This window comes from Muntiacus reevesi, chromosome 1 (genome assembly GCF_963930625.1).
Source record: "Muntiacus reevesi chromosome 1, mMunRee1.1, whole genome shotgun sequence".
NCBI lineage: Eukaryota > Metazoa > Chordata > Mammalia > Artiodactyla > Cervidae > Muntiacus > Muntiacus reevesi.
Window position 1 is genome coordinate 209001418 of NC_089249.1, and position 21933 is coordinate 209023350.

General features: G+C 49.7%; 1 protein-coding gene across 2 annotated transcripts in view; it reads right to left on the reverse strand.

Moving 5' to 3' along the window:
• Positions 1–13287, reverse strand: part of PRDM6 (PR/SET domain 6) — a 105165-nt gene extending 91878 nt beyond the window's left edge. For both annotated transcript variants that reach the window (XM_065934430.1, XM_065934419.1), the window contains exons 1-3: positions 12968–13287; positions 11853–12444; positions 2571–2878 (exon numbers count right to left, since the gene is read on the reverse strand). In XM_065934430.1, coding sequence (XP_065790502.1) covers positions 2571–2878; positions 11853–12429 — 885 coding nt within the window. In that variant the 5' untranslated portion in view covers positions 12430–12444; positions 12968–13287. The remainder of the gene's footprint in view (positions 1–2570; positions 2879–11852; positions 12445–12967) is intronic.
• Positions 13288–21933: the final 8646 nt, after the last annotated feature.

Sequence of the window (21933 nt, forward strand, 5' to 3'; positions counted from 1 at the left end):
TAGATTTGAAAAGAAAGACTAAAGTCTAAGGAACAATTCAACATTTAGAATTTTGTTATAAATGTAACTTAATCCAAATAGTCACATTTCATAAAAGTAATATATTATAATGCTTAAAAATTAAAAATAAACTTATACTTCATATTTTAAAAATAATTATACTAGTAAAAATCTGAAACCTAAGTTACCTGACCTCAGTCAGTCGCATTTTATATGATCTCCCAGAAGTCTGATACATTTTACATTGTCACAGTTTTAATATTTCTTCAGTCCCCTAAAGGCATGTCATTATAACTATTCTTACAGATGATAAAAATAAACAGATTATGTCCTTTTTAGAAGTAGACCATTCAAGCATAAACCCAACAAGTATTATTTTTAAACACAAAATCAAGTCTATGCACTAGTCCCCAACACACTCAACTCACATACCTCAAGCAACAGATAAAACTCACTCTATCCACCAAAGCATCACCACCACCAACAAATTAAATTCCCTGGTCTCTTTACTGCAACAGAATTTTAACTTCATCAAGTACAAGTAAAGGTACAGAAGAAAGACTCCATAGTTTTCAATATTGATATAAATCATCATATTCTACCTATACAGTGGTTTCCTGCCAACATCCCAATCATTCAAAGCCTTTGAGGAAAACAAAAACCAACAATGACAATAAACTATGGGATTTTTTACATGATTGTGGCTTTGTCCCTGGCACTCTAAAAATAGATAGGCACTGAACTCAAGGCATCAGAGGGCAATATAATAGCTCTCAGTTTCAACATTTTCAGATAGAATAAATCTGTACACTAAACAATTGCTTTACAATTTCCTCAGAAAAGTATTGGCAGACCTTCAACTGTATGGTACAGAGTTCCTAATAACACCACTGGAACATGAAAAGTGCCTGGAATTGTTCTACAAACTTTAAACCACACTGGAGGTTACAACTAATTAGTCAGAAACAAAAATCAACTAGGAAACATTTCAGAACCAGATGCTTTATTTCCCACTTCTCAGTTTTTCCTACCCCAAAATGCTAATGTCTAACTTGCCTCAATGTATCAACCATTTTCTCCTGCCCAATTTCCCTATATAAAATTATGTAAAAAAAAAAAAAAAAAAGCACTATTTGGTAACGTAAATATGCTTCTATGTTCCCCTCATTCAAGAATCCTAATCTGAAAGACTGAAAATGTAACTGTTTTCCAATAACAGTTTAGGTGTGAATTGGAACCTGGGAGCCTGGGCCCAGTGCCCCAGTGGATAGCTGTATGGTACATAGACCAACAGGTACCATGAAGTCATCTTGGGCTGTTTGTCTATAAGCTCACGGATTTAGCTCCTCCTCCATCAAAGGTGGCTTTGCAGACACAAGCCATAGTGGCCCAATGCCAAGAGTCATATAAGTGTTCTGAAGACCAAGTCAGTGCTGGCTAGAGAAGGTGCTCAGCAAAAATCTGAGCAGATTATTGAATCCCATGAGTTTAGTTAGTGACTACAGGGCAGCTTGCAATGGAAATGGTCATCTTGCAGGATACTGAGCCAAGTGTGGGGTGCAAACTGTTACAAAAATGACCTATTAATGGAGCCCTAAGGTCCATGACAACTTGGCCCCTGGCGTTTAAAAATGTTTATTTTCTGGCTAATCCCATTCCATTATAGTCCCTGGTCTCGGTCAGATTTACATATCGCTTAAGGGTAAGATTTATGGCACCTTATTTTCACAAACAACTCTCCGTGGTAGGAATATCCAAAATTGATGGGGGGAGGACCTATATTAAGAGTCTTCTCTCTTTCAGAATGGACCTCAGTAATCAACCATGAAGCTCTGAGACAAATCTCAGGTTAATATGTTTCAAATACATTGTTGATTTCTAAGTAAAAGCATCAGGTAAGATTGTACGGTTGAAGTACTATCAATTGGGTTACACTGAACCGCTTCAGAGTTTTTCCTACAGTATGATTTTCTATCTTTGTTGAAGCCTGAACAATTGTACTTTGTCAGAGAAGAAGCAGAATTTGTGATTTCTGATTCACAATATAATCTTCCTTTACTTTAGGCACTTTGAAAGTTGTGGAATGTGTTATAGTCTCTTACACTGGGCGTTTACCGAATTGTCTGTATTGGAGAAAATGAGCCTGACTCTCCTTCCTTCTGTTTATGCTTTTGTTCCTTCTTGCCCAGTGGACAAACACAAAAACATGTTGGAAGAGCTTAAAAATAGGACACAAAATTCAGCTAGCTCACATCCCAATGCCCAACAGCCTCTGTTCTATTTCCTCAGGTGTTTTCTCTTTTTCTCAAGATCAAGGGAGACCAAGGGTCAAATCTATCGCAGCTGGACTGGAAGTTTGTTAAGGTGATTCCATCTTCAGAAACCTGTAAGCCTGGGCTACTTCCTGGCTGGGCTGCTATGGGCACCTCTTTTTCTGCAGGTGCTGCAAATACCAGATATTTGCATGACCAGAGAAATCTTGTCTCCACTGCCCTCTGGGGAACAAGGGAGGCTCTATATGGGCCTAGACTCTGCCCGCTGGCAAGGTCTTGGGTGGCCAGGCGACTTACCTCCCAGAGATGCTGCGTGTTCCTCACGGCGCCGGCCTGCACCTTCTCCGGGGGCAGGAGCACGCCCTGGAAGGGCCCGATCCAGGTGCCCTGCTGGATCCTCTGCGCCGCGCAGATGCCGTAGGCCAGGCCGGGCACGGTGCTGGTGCACAGGCACACCTCCCTGGGCAGGTCCCGCAGCCACTCCGGCAGCTCCGGCGGGGGCGCGGCGGCCGCGGCGCTGCTGGTGCCCACGAGCCGGCGCAGCGAGTGCAGTGGCCCGTGCATGGGGCACTCGCCATTGCGGTTGTCCGCGCACATGTCGCAACCTGCCGGAGACACGCGAGAGGGAGGGGAGGAAAGGGAGAGGGTTAACCCCTGGTAAGCCCCGAGACAACAAGCCTCCCCGCCCGGGTGAGCCACCTGCGAGGGAGGTGACGCCGCGAGGGCGCCGAGGCCCCTGGGAGCAGGGGGAGAGGTGGACTCGACGCTCTCCCTTGGAATTCACCGCGCCCAAATCCGCCTGGCACGGGGTCGAGACCCCGCGCGCCCTCCACAAGCCTCCGGAGCCGTCCTCCAGCCTGCGGATGGCGTCGTCGTCTCCAAGGAACCGACGGGGACGGCTGGCGGCTTCTCCGGGCCTCTGCCCCGCTTCCCTCCCTATTCCCTCTCACCCTCTCCCCTTTTCTCGCTCTCCGTGGTGTTTCGAGGTGTGTTTATCGTTGTACCAGGAGGAAAGTGTCTCTCGACCCATCTGGGATCTCGGAGAGATTCTACCTTGGTTGCTTGGCTATGTTTGGTTTTCCTTTCCTTACGAAGAGACTTTCAAAATCACCAGAGCAGACGGGCGACCCTACCCGCCATCCCGGGTCCTCGACCCTCGCTCTGCTCCCGCGAGAACGTCCATGCGAGGGGGCGGAGCCGGCCGCGGCCCCGTGGAGCCGCAGTCCCACACCCCAGCCACAGAGGGCGCCCTGGCGCTAGGGTCTCTCGAGGGCTGCGGCGGCCCCCGCTCCGGTGGAGACGGTGGGAGACAGGGGGGATGTTCTGGCGGGTTTGGGGCGCCCTGTGCTTGCGTGCAAGCTCTTCCCCGAAGCCTTCCCCCCTCCCCGAGAAAAAACGAACAGCAAATGTAATGATCAAAATAATGGGTCTTTAATGATGAAGATAAAGTTTCCTTGAAGAGGGCCCTAAATCCCGCCCAGACGGTTAATACCGAGGCTAAATGCGATTTCTTTTTAAACATTATAAACTAAGTAAGAGCTTTAGCGAAGCCTTCAGAGCAGCCGGCGCATGAGAGGACCACCCCCTCTCCCCCACCCCCAACCCCCGGCCTCACACACACACCACACCCTCTGGGGCGGCTGGCCATGAACGCCCGGTGTCCCTCGACTCAAACCGGGCAGGAACAGGCCCGGCAGCCGCGGGAAGCAGGCCTGCGGCGACCATGCTGTCGGATCGCAGCGCCCTCCGGGTTATTAATGGGCCTGGCGGAGCCGCCGTGTCTGCGCCCCGGCTCGGCGGACCTGCCTCTGGGACGCGGTCTCGGCGCCCGTCGGCCGGCGACACCGGCCTCTCTGGCCCAGCCTCCCTGGGGAGCCGCGGCGCCCCTGCGCAGCAGAGCCCTGTGGCACTGGGCCTGATGTAGGGCGAGCCCCGACTGGCAGAGATGGCAAGAGCTGGGCAGCAGCGGATGCGCCAGCACTGGGCGACGGATCAGCCTCTGGACACTTGTGCCCAGCCTTGGTCACAGCCAGTCCTGGTGGATGGCCCTGGGTGTATGCTATCCGTGCTGGAACACCTGAAATGCCCAAAGAACTCGTGACAAATGAGCCATGGGGCAACCTTTGAGGAACATCTGATGGCAAGCCAGCTTGGTGAGTGATCCCCTGTTTTCCTCAATTGCTTCACAGTGAACTGAAGGTTGACTACATGAGCATCCTATCTCAGTGAAGAAGGGCTGCAGCCCTCAGTTGGCTACTCCTACACTTCTCGCCAAAGAGCCCAGGGAATGAGGGACCTTTGACTGGAGCTTCTTGAGGGTGTCCCCAGGCCTCTCCAGTGGAAAGAAGCAACCTCCTTCTGCAGGTAGTGCAGTGATCGTGCCCCTTGGACTGCCCTCACACAAAGGACCCCTCTTTCAGCAACACAAACTAACCATCAAAACCGTGCCAGGCTATGCTTTTGACCCTCGGGCCTAGATGGAGGGAGTTATTCTCAACTTTTCCACAATGTACTCACTTCTCATGCCTTCTCAAGTTCCTGATTGTGAAAACAAAAACTTGAAGACGAAGGGGGCATGGAAAGAAAGACAATAAAAACTCACAATTACCACTATGTGCCAGGCACCCATCTTCAACCAAACAGCCACTATATCATTGTAATATCATAATTCCCATTTTGCAGATGAGGCAAGTGAGGCTTTATGAGCAATATAACTTAACCAAGGACCAGAAACTTAGAAAGGGGCAGAGAAAGATTCACCATCAGGTCCACCTGACTCCAAAAGCCTCCAGATCTAGAGATCTAAGATTAATGAAAGCCAGGAGAATTTTATATCCAAACTTATAACTCAGTCAATAGAACTGAAATATTTCACTGAAGTCACTATTTGGCGGGGCGCTACAAAACTGTTGTAGCATGATTGAATTAAAGAGATTTTTCTCTTTTCCACACTGGGGTTTGGGGAGGTTAACTTAAGAGGATGATTTAAAAAGTAAGATGATAATGTCCATAATTTTGAATTGTAATCATAACTTCAGAAATGGCCTTTCAGCACCTTAGCAAAAATAGCTTAAAACAAAAGACAACAAGTAAAGGCAATATGCCCATAAAAGTAAAAATAAATCACCCCAGGGATTTGATTAACAGACCTTTCCTTTCTAGTTGGCTCAATGAAACAAAGGGTGAGAAGAAAGAGCATTTGGTATTCACTCCCTGACAGTCCATGCCAGAGATTCTGTCAACCTACAAGATTACCACAACCTGTAACATCATACCAACTACATCAGCAATAAAATAAGGTGCAAAGGTGCCAACTGCAGCCACCACCCAGACAAGCATATTCCTGTTTTTTGTTACACGTGATAGAGTATTGCTAGTCCCTTCTCAAAGATTTCTCAAAGTGCTTTCGCCTCTAAAGCACTTCTTCAACTTAGGAACTTTCATTTGTCTCCATGAAGTGTTAAAACAATAGTAGCACTCCGCAGTGACAAGCAGAGGCTCTCCCAATATGTAGAAGAATACTTGCAGGATAGGCAATGCCAATCCACTGTCATTAGTCTGTCCAATAGAAGTTATCATCATTTATAAATGACTTCAAGCTACTTCAAAATATTCTACCCCAAAAGCTGACCAATTACATCAAAATACATGTTAATCCTAACAGTACTGTTTCTTAATACAAACAGCTTCTGTCATTGAAAATATGTGACTTCTGACTTATGTCTCAAGAGTCCCAAAGGAGCCTAAGGATGGCTAAAACAAGTAACTGATTACCTGGGGTTGACAAATGTGGCCCAAGTGGACAAACATTCTAGATAGCAAACCAGCAACACCTTCTAGTGTCTTCTAGATAGTAAGCCACCAACACCTACATGAATAGATTTGAGGGAGAAGTGGGCTAGATGCCTAAACTACACATAAAAAAATATATAGGTATTATATATGTAATACATGTTACAGCATTCTAGGCCAAACGATACATAATATGTCTACTTGTATTCATAAAGAAGAGGCAAACAAATGTTCCTACTGTCTCTTAGGCTCCTGAGACAGATTATACTCTCCAAGCAAGATATTTGGAAATGCCATTATAGCACTGGGGGATGTGAGATCATGGTCTCTATCTTGAACAGATCTTTTAAAGCTCCTGTTTATTGGTCTCTGAATGAGGAGGAGGTATCACTAAGTTAAAGATTTGTTCACCCTCTGACTTTAAAAGGCCAGACCAAGTGGAGTGAAGAACCGACTTTCACTCTTAGCTCCTTATCCTTCTGTACTGTTTGGATGTTTTTACAAGAGCACGTGCGGCTCCTGTAATTGAAAATGGATCTCTTTTAAGGCAAAAGGGGCAAAGGAGGCCAGAGTCCTCTGGTATCTCATTTCTCATTCTAGGAAAGGTGAAATATACAGCGTTCCAGGGCCCTCGAGAGGCGCGTGTGGGCGCAGGCGGAGCGGGAACCCCCGGGGACGCGCCCGCCACGCTGGGCCTTCGCTCCCCAGAGTTTTCCCGCTGCTTTCGCCTGACCTCACGCGTGTTCCGGACAGGGATCCCGGGAGCAGCTGAAAAGCCTGCCTCCGCGCCCGGACCGCGGTAACCGCCGAGCCATAAATTCTCTGCGACCACCGCCGAGGTCGCCGCCCTCTGTCCTGAGGCCGAGCCCCGCGGGGCCGGTGCCCATCGATCCCTGCCCGGCGACCGCGTTGCGGCCCCGGGAGTGCCGCCTGCTGGCAGCTCCGCGTGCTTCGTGGCGGGGGGGGGGGGGGGGGGGGGTAGTGGGGAGGGGTGGTGGTGCGGACACTCAGGGTCGCCGAGGGGGTCAGCCGACCCGGACCTGGGGCCGGTGGAGTGCAGTGGCCGGGAGTCTCCGCACGTGGGTTCGACGCCCGACTCCAGCGCGCACTCTCAGCTCTGTCCGCGCCCAGCCGCCGGCTGGCTGGGATGGTGATGGATCTTGCGCGGGGTGGACGCCGGGCCCCTTAGCACTAAACCGGAATGTGGAAGTCCTCGCCCCCCTAGCTGCCAGCGAACGGCTCGCTTACAAGGCCAGACGATCGCCACCACCCGCCCGGCCCCCTTCCTCCCCTGGGAAGGGATCTTCTAGGCTTCCCGGCACCGGGACTAGGAGCGAGCGGATCCAGAGGCGAGGCAGGCCAGGAAGGGGAGCCGCCAAGCGTGGTCTCCGCGGGGTGGCCCAGCTCGCGGGGAGCCTTCTGTGGGACTCTTTCTAGGCGAGTTGAAGGCTTCCCCTGCTCGGCCTGGCTGCCGGCTTGGCCCTGGGACCAAGAGGGAGAGACAAAAGGGGGAGGGAAAGAAAGAGAGGAAATGTGATTTTTTTTTTTTTTGGCCTCCCTATGACTGTATTAATAAATTAAATGGGAGCGCCAGTGTGTGAGGGCAAGAGAATATTGCGCAGAGATAAACCTCGCCGGCCCCTGCCCCTGCGAGGCCGCCATATACAATGCGGAGATGATGAATAGGAGGCGCGAGAGGAGATCGAAGCGGGTCTGGGCCGGCTCCACTCTCTCCTACAAAACTATAGGGCAATTAATTGTGGCTTGTCCCCTCATCCTTCATCTCCTGGTGGCACATATCGATGGAGATTACTGCTGATGGACCATTTTATCACCTTAAATAAACAGTCGCCACCTCTCCTAACCTCAATCTAATATATGGCTCTATGTTCAGTTTCAGGGCACTAGATAACGGATGATGTAAAATAGCTAAATCATGTGTGTTCCGGGATGGGGCCTGGGCCTGCACACAAAAAGACAGAAAAAGAAAAAGAACGACACAAAAGCCCACACTCCGACACCGAGCCGCCTCCCTCCCACCGAGGACCCCGTCTAAAATCTAAGTCGCTCGGGGCCATTGACAGTGAGGAGTAGCGCAGCGAATGTGTCTTGATGTCAGGAAAATCCCACTGGTTGGGTTATTGAGCTCGGGAGCTTCCCAAATAGGACAAGCGTTTTCCAACTGGGTGGGAAGAGATTAGGGAAGGTCAGAAAACACTCGCTCTCCTTTTATCTCTTCGCCCTGACCTCTCAACTAAACAAACCCCAGCTTTCCTTCTCTCTCCAGTATCTCTCCCCAAACCCTTGGAAAGGATGGTGCTACCAAGAGGGGAGCCTCGGGGCCCCAACTCCTACACCTGTGCTCCAGCCAGTGCTGTTCCCACTGCCGTTCCTTGCACACAGGGCTCCCCGAAATATCTGAAGAGATGGAGACCTCCTGCTGGGGAAGCTGCGGAATGCCCGGACTCCATTCTCCGCAGAGAGACCCGGGACAGGCTTAGCTCCCACCTCTCTCCCAGGTAGAAGGGGGGATGATCTTAGTCAAAAATTAAAAAGATATGAAGAGCAAAGTGGCTCGGCCAGCCGTTTCTGAACAAACACAAGCGTTCAGTGCGCCGCTTGGCTGCTGCTCAAAACCTTCCAAGAAAAGTGACAGGGTCTCAACGCACTGAGCTCCCAGAATCCAAGAAGAGGCTGCCGCTGCAACAGAGCCTGACGGAATCAATGGCTTCAAGCAAACTGTCAGCAAATGAGGGCAGTAATACAGGAAGAGGACGGAAGGTCCCCCATCTCCCATTTAACTTACACAAGTCCCACCTGACTTTAAACAGACGCAAGAAGAGGCAACTAAACATTGAGACGTTCGGTGGAAAGTGTACTTCAATTATAGAATAACTTCATACACAGAGTTAGATATATACTAGAAGAGCTCACCGGGCTAGGCTATATAGTTTCTGCTGTTTTTCAATCTTTTTATGTGTGAAACAGAGCTGCCTTCACTATGCCTTCACACCCTTCACTACGCCTTCCCTATGGCAGTTCCCATAGATGCCAATACAGTTTCAAGTGAAAGGAGTGCTACTGATTCACAGGTGTTGGTGATCCCAGGCAAGTTACTCTTCTAAAGGGAAATGACAAGTCTAGAGGCGCCTTTCCCTTGTAAAAAAAAAAAAAAAAAGACAAAACGACTCAATACCCTTTTACATACAAAGTAATAAAAACAAAGCACTGCTGAATGGTCACTTCACAGAATTCTTTTAGAGGGAAAGGGCAACAGACTAAAAGGAAAACTAGGAAGATCTATGCACGATAAATTAATAGGTGATTCCCTTCTGCCCATCTCTCACCCCACCCCCACCCACATACAACCTGGGAATGGGGTGAAACTGTTTTTCACCATCTTTCAAGTGATATATCAACTTCCCTTGGCAAGGAAAAAAACGTTTCCCACTCTATGCATTTCTGATGTGTTTTGATCCTCTAGTTAGATTAAACTCAATTGCTTCTCACTTTGTCTTTGTAAAACACATCTCCTGGTTTCAAATGAGTGCTTACTCTTGCCCAGAGAAGTTCCTGGAGGCAAGGCACACCTGGTCTCCCGGCATTACACAGCCAGCCACCTCAGCTTTCTATTTTCTTTCTCAATTGCCTTTTAATTAGAGAGCAACATGAAGTGTAGCTCTAATAGGGGAATCTGACTTCCTTTCTTTCCTGCCTTGCCTCTGCACTTTGCCCACTGAAGCAGTTCGGTCGACTCAAAAGGAGACATTAGATTAACACAATAGGAATAATTTAAATAAATCATAATTCATTTCCTCCAACCAGGAAAAATGGTACCTAGACAATAAACTGGTTTAACAATCATATTATTAATTAGGACTTTGTCCCAGTTCTTTCTCTGATTAGTCCAGGTTTTTCTCTGATGAGAATGCATTAAACCTCAAGATTGCATTGTAAACGCTATGGGGAGCTCAGCATACAGACAAGGTTTTGGGGGTGTACTGCTGGTGTCTTTTCCAGCACTGACTTAATTCAGAAGAAAGTCTGCAAGTTTGATGAAGCACTCTCAGCCCACAGTGACTATACTTCACCGAGTGGTAAGAAATACCTTTTCACTAAAGTATTAGCTTTTAATATTTTTATAGAAATGCTTTGAAAACAACACCATCAAGGAATTCAGTAGGCAATAAGTATTCTTTTTTGAAATCTATTCAGACAACATAGCTTTGTAGCATTTTCTGGAACTCTGAAATAGAATTTCCTTAACTGCAGAACAAATTTGAATCAAAACCCTCATTGTAAACCCAATATTTTAGCCTCAGACTCTAGAAAGGAAAAACGTAAATACAACTGCTCTTATTAACAGTAATTGTCTCCATTGAAACAATTATCTTCAACTATTATGAAAAGGTTAATACATCTCAATCACTAGGATCATTCCCAGTGTTTTAAATCAAAGTAATAAACTTGGGAGTCCTTTCACTAACTACAGCCTGTAGTTATTTTGTTTTTACAACGAATTAAGAAGCTTGCAGATTGGTAGACCTTCTGTAAGAAGGGACATGATCAAAATAGAATGATCATACACATTTGTAACCAGCTTTGCTCAGAGAGAAGCTAGATGAAGGAATGAGAGGAAGAAAGTAGCTGAGTGTTGCTCTTTCAAATCCTGAACTGCTTTCAACTTAACTCTCTTAACCTGCTTTAATGATCTCTCCTGGGGTCTCCGGAAGTGTATTTGCAACTTATCCCAACACAGAAAGTGTATAACTTCTGAAATGACCAAAAAGAATTGGATATAAAACATAAATAATACATTCTTGATGTTCATTTAGAGTTTTACTTTAAAGCCTCAAAATGGAACCTCACTTGTGATAAGGGTTTGAAATTGTGAATACAGGAAGGGATGCTGGAAGAAAACTGATGCTAATTTAGGCATTTTCCGTTTACGTGCAGACAAGAAGAATACGCTTCTTATATTAAATTACTATTACCCTCATTTAAAAATAACAATGTGTGAGCCCACAAGCGTGGCTACGGACTGTAAATGTTTGCAGGATCAAGGGTGCACGGAGAATGCGGGATCCGCAGGAAACGACCCTGGCCTGAAATCATAAATGTTTTCTCACTAAGTAACTGGCATTTATTTTTCTTTTCCTTCTTCCCTAAAATAAATAGTAAACTTAAGAATAATGCCTGCCTGCAGGGAGAGACTGACCAAGTGCCATCCAAAACTCCTACTAGAGGTTCAGCCAGCCAGCAGCTCCCGGCTGGTCCCCCGACAACCCCACGGTCGGAAAATGAACGGACACGGTTAACCCCAGAGGTAAGACAGAGAGAAGGAGAAATCAGCCCTGGAATCCACGCTCCCCAGAACCGCTGAGAGTTCCTGTCTTATCCCTCGGAAAGCCAGACCAGGCCGGTCCCGGGTCACTCCCATCGCGCGCTGCTAGAACTCGCCCGGCGCCGGGCGCAAAATGCCGCGGTAGGGCGGCGATCGGTACTGCTCGGTCCGCGGGAAACCTGGGTTTAAAGAATCGGGACAGGGAAGCAGGAAATGAGAGAAGGGGGAAGAGGAAACCCATGGGGGCCACCCCGCCATCCTAGCCGTTCTCGTTCCTTCTCTAATCCAGAAAACTTTGGTCACAGTGGTCTGGGAGGTACGGGCCCGCGACCCGGACAGCCAATCACCCGGGGTTCCCTTCATCTGATGCGCCTCCCGGACGGGCGCCCGCGCTCGACAGAGCCAGCTCCCCGAAAGAGAGCGCGCCGGTTGCTGCTACGTACGGTTGTTGGGGTCGCTGGTGTGCTGGTTGAGCGGGATGATCTCCATGCGCTGCTGCCCGTACAGGTAATAGTCCAGCTCCTCCGCGCTGCAGCGGAAGCGCGGGGCACCCCGGCCGTCCCCGCCACTGCCTACGCACTTGGAGGGCCCCGGGCCCGAGGTGGCGCCGAGGCACAGGTCCTTGGGGGGCAGAGGCTCCGCGGCGACGGCGGCCAGAGGCGCGAACACCGGCAGCTGCGCCACCGGCAGGGCCGAGAGACCGGCCAGCGCGGCGGCGGCGGCGGCGGCGGCAGCAGCAGCGCAGGAGGAGGCAGAGGAGGCCGAGGTGGAGGAGGAAGCCGGAGTGGACGAGGCGGAGGAGAGCGAGGCCGGCCGCGGGCGCAGGCTGTCTGGCTGGGGCTCAGCGCGCTCCGGGGGTGGCGGCGGCTGGAGAGGCTGTGGTGCGCCCAGCGGACCCGCGGCACCGCCGCCCTTGAGCGGGCCTCCGCCCCCGTGCGGGAAGAGTTGTTGCCAGTGTTGCAGATAAGCTGGGTCCACTTTGAGGAAGGCCGAGCCGCCGGGGTCTCCGGGCTTCAGCATGTCCGACGATTCAAGCTGGGGACAGAGGGCAAAGAGATGGGTGCTCGTTGAGCCGGACTCAGGGCCTGGTGCGAGAGGGGCGGGGAGGACCGCAGCCAAGACCCTGGAGCGAAGAGTTTGAGTCCTTGGCTCCGCCAGCGGCAGCCGGGTTTGGCGGCTCTCTCTTCCCAACTCGGTTGGGGCGCAAAGTTTACTCTGAAGCCGCGGCGTCGCGCGGGGGGAGCTGTGTGCACCCTGCTTTGCCTCCCCGCCCGAGGCGCCCAGCGCCCACCCTGTACTGTCGAAGCCGGGTGAGAGGGCGCTTCCCCGCGGAACTCCGCGGCAGGACTCGGCCCCCGCCCTCTGCCGGCGCTCGAAGCCGGCCCGAGCCCGAGCCCGAGCGGCGCAGCGCCTGAGCCGCGCTGGCCTCCGGCGCCAGGAGGCGGGACAGTCTCGCCACCCCCCATCCCGCCGCCCCCCCCCCCCGCCCCCAGCGCGGGACCTCCAGCCTCCTATTTCCGCGGCCCAAGACCCTCAGCCCTAGACGAGCCACGCTTACCGGAAAACTCGGAGCTGCCCGGCGGGTTTGTGCGTGCGTGCGTGTGTCTTGGCAAGCGTGCAGGGGAGTGTGCGCCCCCGGTACGCTACATGCCCCTGGGCAGCGCGGGAGCAGAGCGCTCGAGATCCGGCTCTCGGGACCCTCCGGGGCCACAAGCCAGGGATGTGGTGGAGGCCTGCGGAAGGCGTGAGAGCAGCTACTCCGAGCGCGGGAGTGCGGGGCGGACCAGGGCGCCGGACCGAGCAGCGGCGGCGGGCTCTTGGCCGCTGCCGCGTCCCGGCTCCTCCGCTCCACGCTCTGGCAGCCTCCCGGCTGGACACGTGGGTTTTACGACAGCACAAAATACAAGTGTGTGTGCATGTGTGTGTGTGAGAGAGAGCGAGCGAGAGGAGAGATGGGGGTGGGGGGAGGCGGGAGGCAGGCCAGAAGAACCAAGGGGAGGGGAGAGGGAAGAAGGAAGTTCTAACTCGGGTGTATCCACACACAGCTCTTGCGCCTCTCTCGTACAAATACCCGCTCTGCCCTCCCACCTCCCACTTTTTTTTTTTTTTTTTTTTTGGCGTGACGTCTCCGGTTCTCCTGTTGTCTCTTTCTGACCATGATATATCTTTTCTAGGTGCCGGCTCACTGCCCTGGTCCTGGAAGCAGTGGAAACGCGGAAACCGGAACGCATCTCTGCACTCGCTCGGGTGTCGGCATCCGGGCGAGCGCGCGCGCGGCCGGGCGAGTGGGACCAAGTCCCGGCAGTGGGTTTGCGCTTTTGCCGGGCTCCGTTTTTCTCAGGAGTACTGCTGGGTGCCAGAGTCGGCTAGCCCGCCACGCAATCTCTAACATAAATCTTGGTGGAGATGGGAGTGAAGGGGGAGTCCGGGGTGGGGTGGGTTGCAAGCTGGAATGAAATTCAGTCGGCAGTCGAGGAGGCTGTCTTTGAGAGCTGGAAGGCGTGAGACCGAGAGGGTCTCTAAAGGGCACCGGTCCTGGCGGGACTCAGGCCTGGCCGCGGGGCTGAAAGGAGGCTGCAGTTGAGTCTCACAGCGCCCAGCCCTCAGCCCACCCGCTCTCGAGTGCTCTTCCTGGGAGGCTGGCTCCTTCTCCCTTTTGGCATGCAAGGCAAGTATCCCGAGCTACGTCTGGTGGTACAAGTGCTCCGCACACAGGCGAGGCTTATTTGCCCCCAGAGGGGTCTCTCGCCCCCCAAAACCTGGTGTTCGAAGTGTGGGGTGGGAGCGCATCCCCACCCCCATCTTACCTCCTCCGAGGCAGTCCTTCCAGGCGTGGTTTCACATCCAAGGATTAAACACCCGCCGCCCCCAGCTCTTCAAGGCATTCACATTAGTCAGGTAGGCAGAGGGCACCGCACCGGCTCGGGCGCTTTCCCATCACCAGACTTCTGTCCATACCTCACAGAGAAGAAATAACATTCATCTCCCCCACCCGAAACAAACCAATTTACTTAGCACCTGCCACTCTGAACAATTATTAGCCATTCTTTCCTGATTTCCGCTTGTTTCTTTTTGTCTTCCCACGACTCATTTCTTCTGAGCCTGGGAAACGCGCTGTTTAGATTCTGTCCGGGTCTCACGCAGGATGCCTCGGTGCTGGTTGGTACGGAGTTGGACCGAAAATATTTTGACTGGCGTCGCCGTGACAAGGTCATCAGTCATCCCTGAAGAGATTGATAGGACCCTAGTTTAAGGCAAACACCGCGAGGGAAAACCCACGGTGCTGTGGACCCCCGAGGCGAGTCACGCAGTCTCCACCGGCTTTGAACGACTCCGTCGGGAGGAGAGGGGGAAGGGCTAGGCCCCTTTAATTCATCTGCCCGCCGACTGCCGAAGAGCAGCCGTCCGTGGGGCCACGGGAGAAGAGGCATACTGTCTTTCTCCTGTTCTTTTTCTCTGTTCTCCGAACAAAGGCAGAGCACCGAGGTTCCGAGCCGGGACACCGCAGCCACGGTCCCGCCGCCGCCTTCTTTCTGTGCAAACCCGCTACTTAACAAGTGCCCGATCCCCAGAACTAGCCGTCCCTAAGAACTCCACCTAAAACTGCCCTCCAAACACACTTCAAAATCTCAGGATTTGGGAACTGGCAACTACTCCCAAGGCCTCTTGCCGCCCACGTTCTGGGAAACCTCGAGAGTTCCCTTCCTAATAAGACTAGCTGACCGTCTGTGAGAGCTTTCGACAGGCCAGGTGCAGGCAGAAGCTTCAGGTCCGCCCTGCAACCACGCGGAGAAAGCTTTATCATTCACCCCATATTACGGATGGGGACGCTGAGGCTCAGTTAGGTTTGGTAGATTGCCTGAGGTCACATTAATGAGTGATGGAGGCAGATTCAGACCCGGGTCAGTGCATCTTCCTGCCCACACTAGTCCGGAAGGACTGACGCCAGATGTGTATTGCGGCGCCATGGGGGGAGATTTGGCTCCTCTTGCTGCGTGGGGGCGGGGGCGGGGCACGGGGAGAAGTAGAAACTAGCTGAACCCATCTCTCTCTCTGCTCCGGTGCGGTATTCCTGACCTGCCAGATTTGGGGACCACCCCCAGCGGCCCCAGCGTGCTCTGCAACGCGACCCAGGGCCCAAAGGCCTTAGGGAACCGAGAGTTAGCTAAAGGAGTGGGTTAACGTTAAAGGGGGCGCTCAGAAGGCCGGGAAGTCCAGGAGCGCACCAAAACCTCTCGAGGGGAGGGTCGCGGGGATTCGAGTCTCCCCAGCAGGCCCGTGAGCCGGGGCGGGGCCCTAGCTCCCACCTAGATCTGCGCGAGGTCGGCAGGGGCTCAGCAGGGGCAGAGGGTCGGCGCAGTCCCACCCTGGGGCGCACCGTCGCTGCCTGCTCGGGACAGCAGGCGCCCCGGGCCGTTTCCCGCTCACCCAGCTGATCCCGGACTTCTTTGTCACAGGCCACCCCGGCACGTCTCGGAAGTTTTCAAAAAGTGAGCCCACCGGCCTGCACCCCCTCAAATCCGCGCCCCTGCTCTTCATTATTTAGAAGACCAATGAAACAAATCACTTCGACCACTTAGGAAGCGATCAAACCTTTATAAAAATCCATCGCTCCCAAATCGATGGGTGAATATTTGCTGGGAATTTGTTCCAGAGGAATAAATAAGGAGCGTGAGTGTATTAAATGCAAACGGGGGACACGGTGGTGTTTTTCTTCATTGATTAATGACCTCTAAAATAAAACAAGTGGGAAGAGGAGCCAGGATCGATAAATTAACTACCCAAATTCATCATTTTCTCGAGCATTTTTTTCCCCCAGAAAATTATCCTTGGGAAACCATTGGACCCTTAAGCTTGGAGGGGGAACTGGTGGGTGGGGATGGAGACAGGGCAGAGGGGGAGAGGCAAGAAGGGGCAGGAAAGCAAAAAGAGAATTCTGTCCCCGGGACTCCCTATCTGATTTCGTTTGACATACAGTTTTAAGGTTTGCCTTTTATATTAATATTTGTTTTTTTCCTGATGGAGGAGGGGAACAAATGGTCGGTTGCCTTTGACAAGACTCCAATAAAGAATTCAGCAGCTCTCCCCTCTGCCCTCCATGCTCCTTCTTCCAGGTTTAAGGTCATGGGTGACTGAGTTAATAATTCATTAATATAGACATTTATTCAGAAGGGTTCTCTGAGATCCACTCTCCTGGCCTCCTCCCAGAGATTTATTTTCCTGAGAAATGGATGGGGGTGGGAGGGACTGCAGGTGAAAAAGGGGGAGGAGAAAAAGGAGGCCGGACCCAGGAAAGATCTTTGTTTATTTAGCCAGATTAGTGGACAGACGCCTCTACCCTGCTGTTAAACACCTGGCTGAAAATGTGCCATCCAAACTGCACAGGGACTCTGCCTCTAGCAGTGCTTTTCCCTACTTTTACATCTTTTCATTCACATTTGTTCTGAAAGCGCCATCCCTCCATTCTTTAGGAAGGGGAGAGCCACCTAACTGAGGACTTGGGTGTGCAGGAAAACGGGGGGGGGGGGGGGAACCTCTGAAAGGAGACTAGCCTACCCCCCCCAACCCCCACCCCACCCCTATAACATTACCAAAAGAGGAACTTGGCAACTTGCCCAGACCTGGGATCCCAAGGAGGCTCCCCACTCCTGAGGGAACAAGCAGCTTCTGGTGGGGATTCTAGCTCCTCAGAAAGGGCTGTGGGGGCTTTAAAGCAAGATGAACCCAAAAAAGTCCAGATCCCCATGAAGATCACTTTGTGGGGGGTAGAGACGGAATAAATGATAAACAAGTAATTGTCAGATGGGAAGAAGTGTTATGAAGAGCAGGACAGAAAGGATGAGAGGAAAGACAAGAGCAATAGGTGGAGAGTGTTACTGTTTTAAATCTAGTGGTCAGAGAAGGCTTCTCTCATAGATGAAATTTGGGTGGAGAGTTAAACAAGAGGATGCCAGTTTTGTGCCTGGAGTGGGGACATTCCCTGCCCTAACCTGTGCCTCAGTGGTGAACAGTGCGAAAAGGGCTTCCCCAAAGAGCTCCCAAGATATGGGAGAAGGCTCCTGCCTCATCAACCTCGGGCCACACTTGGTTCCTCTTGCTCCTACCTCTTCCCACCTGGTTCCCACAAGATGCTATGAGCTACTCAGTATCCTTTCAAATACATCTGTTCACTATTTATATCAGCTGAAGTCACCTTTGCTGCTGGTGACTTAAACGTTACACAGTGACCTATTCCAAACTGCCCTGAACCGCAGTTTCTTCCATGGTCAAACAAAAGGATGGCACTAATGTAGCTGTCTGCTCTAAGCTCTTTTGCAAGCAACTCTCCAGTTCTGCCCTCCCTCTCTACTGCCCATTTTCTACCTCCACCCCCTGGATGCCATGAGTCTAAGGCGTGTGGGGTGAAGAATTTGAGAAACTCACACCATTTACTTGAATCACTGCCCTCTTCCAATTGATCCCTTTGCACCTTCACTTGCATGTCCTTACTCCATTTTAGAAAACAGTGCCAGCTACCTTCAGGAAGCAGAAGTGTGAGGAGGAAGATACAGGAGAAGAAGATGCATTAGAGCTTAGCCTGGACAAGTCAGCTCTTCCCACATAGCTGCACGAATGCTGCCGTTTTTCTGAGGCCTTGGCAGTTTTGCACATGTCATCTCCTCAGTTTTCCTCCTGTCACAACTGTCCTGGGAAGGCATGCTCCTCACTTGGTCAGGTTGAAGATGGCCTTTGGGGCTGAGGCACGGAGCTCAATCTATCTTCCAACCACTCTCCCGTCCCCAGTCCTCTGCCAAGATCACTGCAGACAGCACCTGTTCACTTCACTTGAACGTAGCCCAGCCCTCCAGCTCCTCTCATCTTGCTCACCCAACAGCGGTCACTCAAACAATGCTTGTCAGCCACCCCAGACCTGATTTGGATTTGACCTACTGACCTCGAGGTGGAAGGCTCGACAGTCCATTACAAATCCCCAGGGGCCGGTTCATTCTCCCAGGAAAGCCTCTAAATATATCCTTTCCATTTGCAGGGAAATCAGCTATTATTTGCAAAGGCCTCATGCAGTTTAAAATGCAGTTTAGTCCCATAAAGATTTAATGAATACCCAATGTGTGAAAAACAGCTGCTCTTTTTAAAAAAAATTCTTGGTAAGTAAAGGAAAAGAGTAATAATTAGACAAGGGGAACTGGCCCTTGAGAAACTCATATTTTTCCTTCATTATTTCCTTTGCAGCCACTTGTCCCTTTATACTTTATTCTTCCATTTTTCAAAGAATCTCTAAGAAGAGACAAGCCTGATGGAAGTTACCCACTTACAGAGTAACAGCTACAAATGATATCTAATGAGCACCTACTGTGTGCAAGCAACTGTTGGTAGGGATGTTTAGGACAACCTCCTATGAAACTCTTCCAGCAAATTCTACCTGGTTCTGATACAATCTTCCTTTGGTGACCAGTTTGTCACCTCAGTTGAAGCCTGTAGGCTTTAAATTATAATCAGGATGAGGCAAGCATATTGCCGTGCATCTGTTTGAAATTAGGAACATATGCCGTGGTGGATTCACATTCTGAGGGTTGGTGGGTCCTAGTGCGTGGTGAATTCCCTGAGTGCTCCACAACAGTCTCGAAGAGCCAGGATGGCCTACAGGTAGCCTCAGACGTGAAGGGGCCCTGAGGCCTTCCCCCCACCAGCCAGCCTGAGGAAAGAGGACCCACAGTCCCACCGAGGCTCTTATGAATGCCGATGGGAACCCTGGAAACCTGTCTGCTCCCTCGGCCTACACTCTCCTGTCTGGACAAGTGCCCACCCTTACCCTCTGAATTAGTGGGTCAGATGATGACACGAAGGCTTATTATTACTGTATTATTTTTGGTGAGTTTCTGTTCACTGTGTAAGAGCCTCTCAGTTAAAACAATAACAACAACCACGTATTCTCAGCTTCCTTTTTGGAACCAGAAACTTCTCTTTAAAATACAGACTCTATGGAAGTTGCTGTGTGTGCATGCATGCTAAGTCACTTCAGTTTCCTTCGACCCTTTGTGACCCCATGGACTGTGTAACCCAAGGCTCCTCTGTCCAGGGCAAGAATATAAGAGGGGGTCGCCATGCCCTCCTCCAGGGGATCTTTCCGACCCAGAGATCGAACCCACATTTCTTGCATTGCTGGAAGATTCTTTACCACTGAGCCACCAGAGGAGCCTGGAAGTTGCTGTGGGGAAAACCAAAAGAGCGTAAATTGCAGTGCCAGTGTCTTTAAGGATCTTATACTGGGGAAATCTTTCAAGAACTCAGCTTTCTCTCTTTAGTTCCTAGGACCTGGAACCAGTGCGTGGCATAACAGATCAGAAGAGGAAGCCACCACTTTAGGTGAGGAGAAGATCAAGCAAAGTTTCCCAAATGAGATGAGCCATAAAATTTTTCCCTGCATTCAGGCAGGGAAAGAGGAACTGAGGAAAGGGATCCTAGATCAGGCGAGCTGCCTGAGCAAATGAACTTTCTGTACAAACAAACTGGCGGGGCTGCTGACTTTTTTCTCCATTCATAACAATAACGATTGTCTGGCTGACTGCTTCCTCTCCAAGGGCCAGAACACCATCTCCTTGGGGGGCCCTGCAGTCATATTCCATAGAGTCAGAAAGATGTTTTTATGAGAGCATCCTGAGCCAATATGCTCAAGTTCAAGTCTGAAATCAACTCACAATTAAGGTAACTGAAAACCAGTTGAGGGTTCCAAGATGAAGCCATCAGCACAGAAGACACTGCATTGGACCAAGATTTGGCAAGTTCAACAATGCCATTTTCTGGATGGTATAAGCCATGATGTTCTGAACTACTCTTTTTATTTTTTAATTGATTAATTGGAGGATAATTACCTTACAATATTGTGATTTTTTTTTGCCATATATCAACATGAATCATGTGACACATAGTCACAGGTATACATGTGTCCCCCCACATCCGAAACCCCCCTTCCACCACCCTCCCCACCCTATCTCTCTGGGTTGTCCCAGAGCACTGACTTTGGGTGTCTTGCTCCATGCATTGAACTTGTACTGATCATCTATTTTACATATGGTAATGTACATGTTTTAGTGCTATTCTCTCAAATCATCTCACCCTCACTTTCTCCCACTGAGTCCAAAAGTTTTGAACTGCTCTTTTTAAACTGTATAGAACTATACAGTTTACAGTTTATACAGAACTATACAGCAAAAAAATGTATAATATACATTTATCATATATATATCATATATATATTTATCATATATATATATGAGAGAGTGCTCTAGATCCCTCTGAAGTAAAAAATCATATAAGAAAATATTTTAGAACAAGCAGGTATGCTTCCTGAGGATTCTGACAGACTATGTTTAATTCCTCTTTAAAAGAAAAAAAAAGGAATTTAGAAAAATGACAAGATTCTTGAATATCAAAGGAAAAAAAATCATTTTTTTCATTGACAAGACTGCTGGGTTTGTAAATAGAATTTTTTAAAAAGGCTACACATTCAGAATTCATTTTTATAACACAGTAATTGACAAGTGACACTGAAACATTGTTTGGAAAATTAACATTCTAAAAATTCAGTGCTTAACAATTTAGCTTTTAAAAATATTGCCAAGTTTGACCATGTTCTGGGCATTTCCTTCTTATCTGTCTACATTGACAAGCGTTTTCAACTGAAACATATGTTTAGGTAGACAAGTATTTTATTTGGCAGCAACCTAATAGTTTAAGTATAGATTTCAAAATTAAATGTGTGCTCCATAAGCCAATGTCTTCAAACAGCAGCATTTCTCACAATTTGTTTCCTCAAAATAAAATGTTTGTCTTGGAGCCAGCAGAGGCAGCCAAGCATTCCAGAAAACTTCTTCCATACATCCATCACTACTATTCTGTCACCATCAAGATTCACTACTGGTCACATGCCTTACAGATTTCCATGGGTTGCTTTACAAGGCTAACCCCCAAAATGCTTTGTAAGACAAGGGCAATCATTTTGATACAGATTTCCATGGGTTGCTTTACAAGGCTAACCTCCAAAATACTTTGTAAGACAAGGGCAAGCATTTTCAAAATGATTTTTTTTCTTGGTAAAAATGGCTCAGATAACACATGCACATTTAGCAACGTTTCATTTCATTTTTATAGATGCTAATTTATTTGTGATCTGATTGTTGGTTCCATCTGTCTTCTCATTTCCGGATATATATTTTTGAAAGTGGGTAGCACAGGCCCCTCTAATCCCTCCTCCCTGATAAAAAGGAGAGAGGAGAAAGTTAGTGTGAGTCTCTGAGTGACTGTACATGTGAATATGAAGGAAGAAAATCACTGATTTGTTCCCCAAGTCTGAGAAGAATCAGGGCTGATGTAGCTGGCTTTATTACTGAGAACTCCTTCAATTGCAGGTGACAGAAATTAAACTAAACTGGTAACAGCTTTATAAAAGGATTCCGTGACTTATGAGTAACCAGGTCACGGGATTTCAGGTATAGATGGACTCAGAGATTCAAACCCCTTATGAAG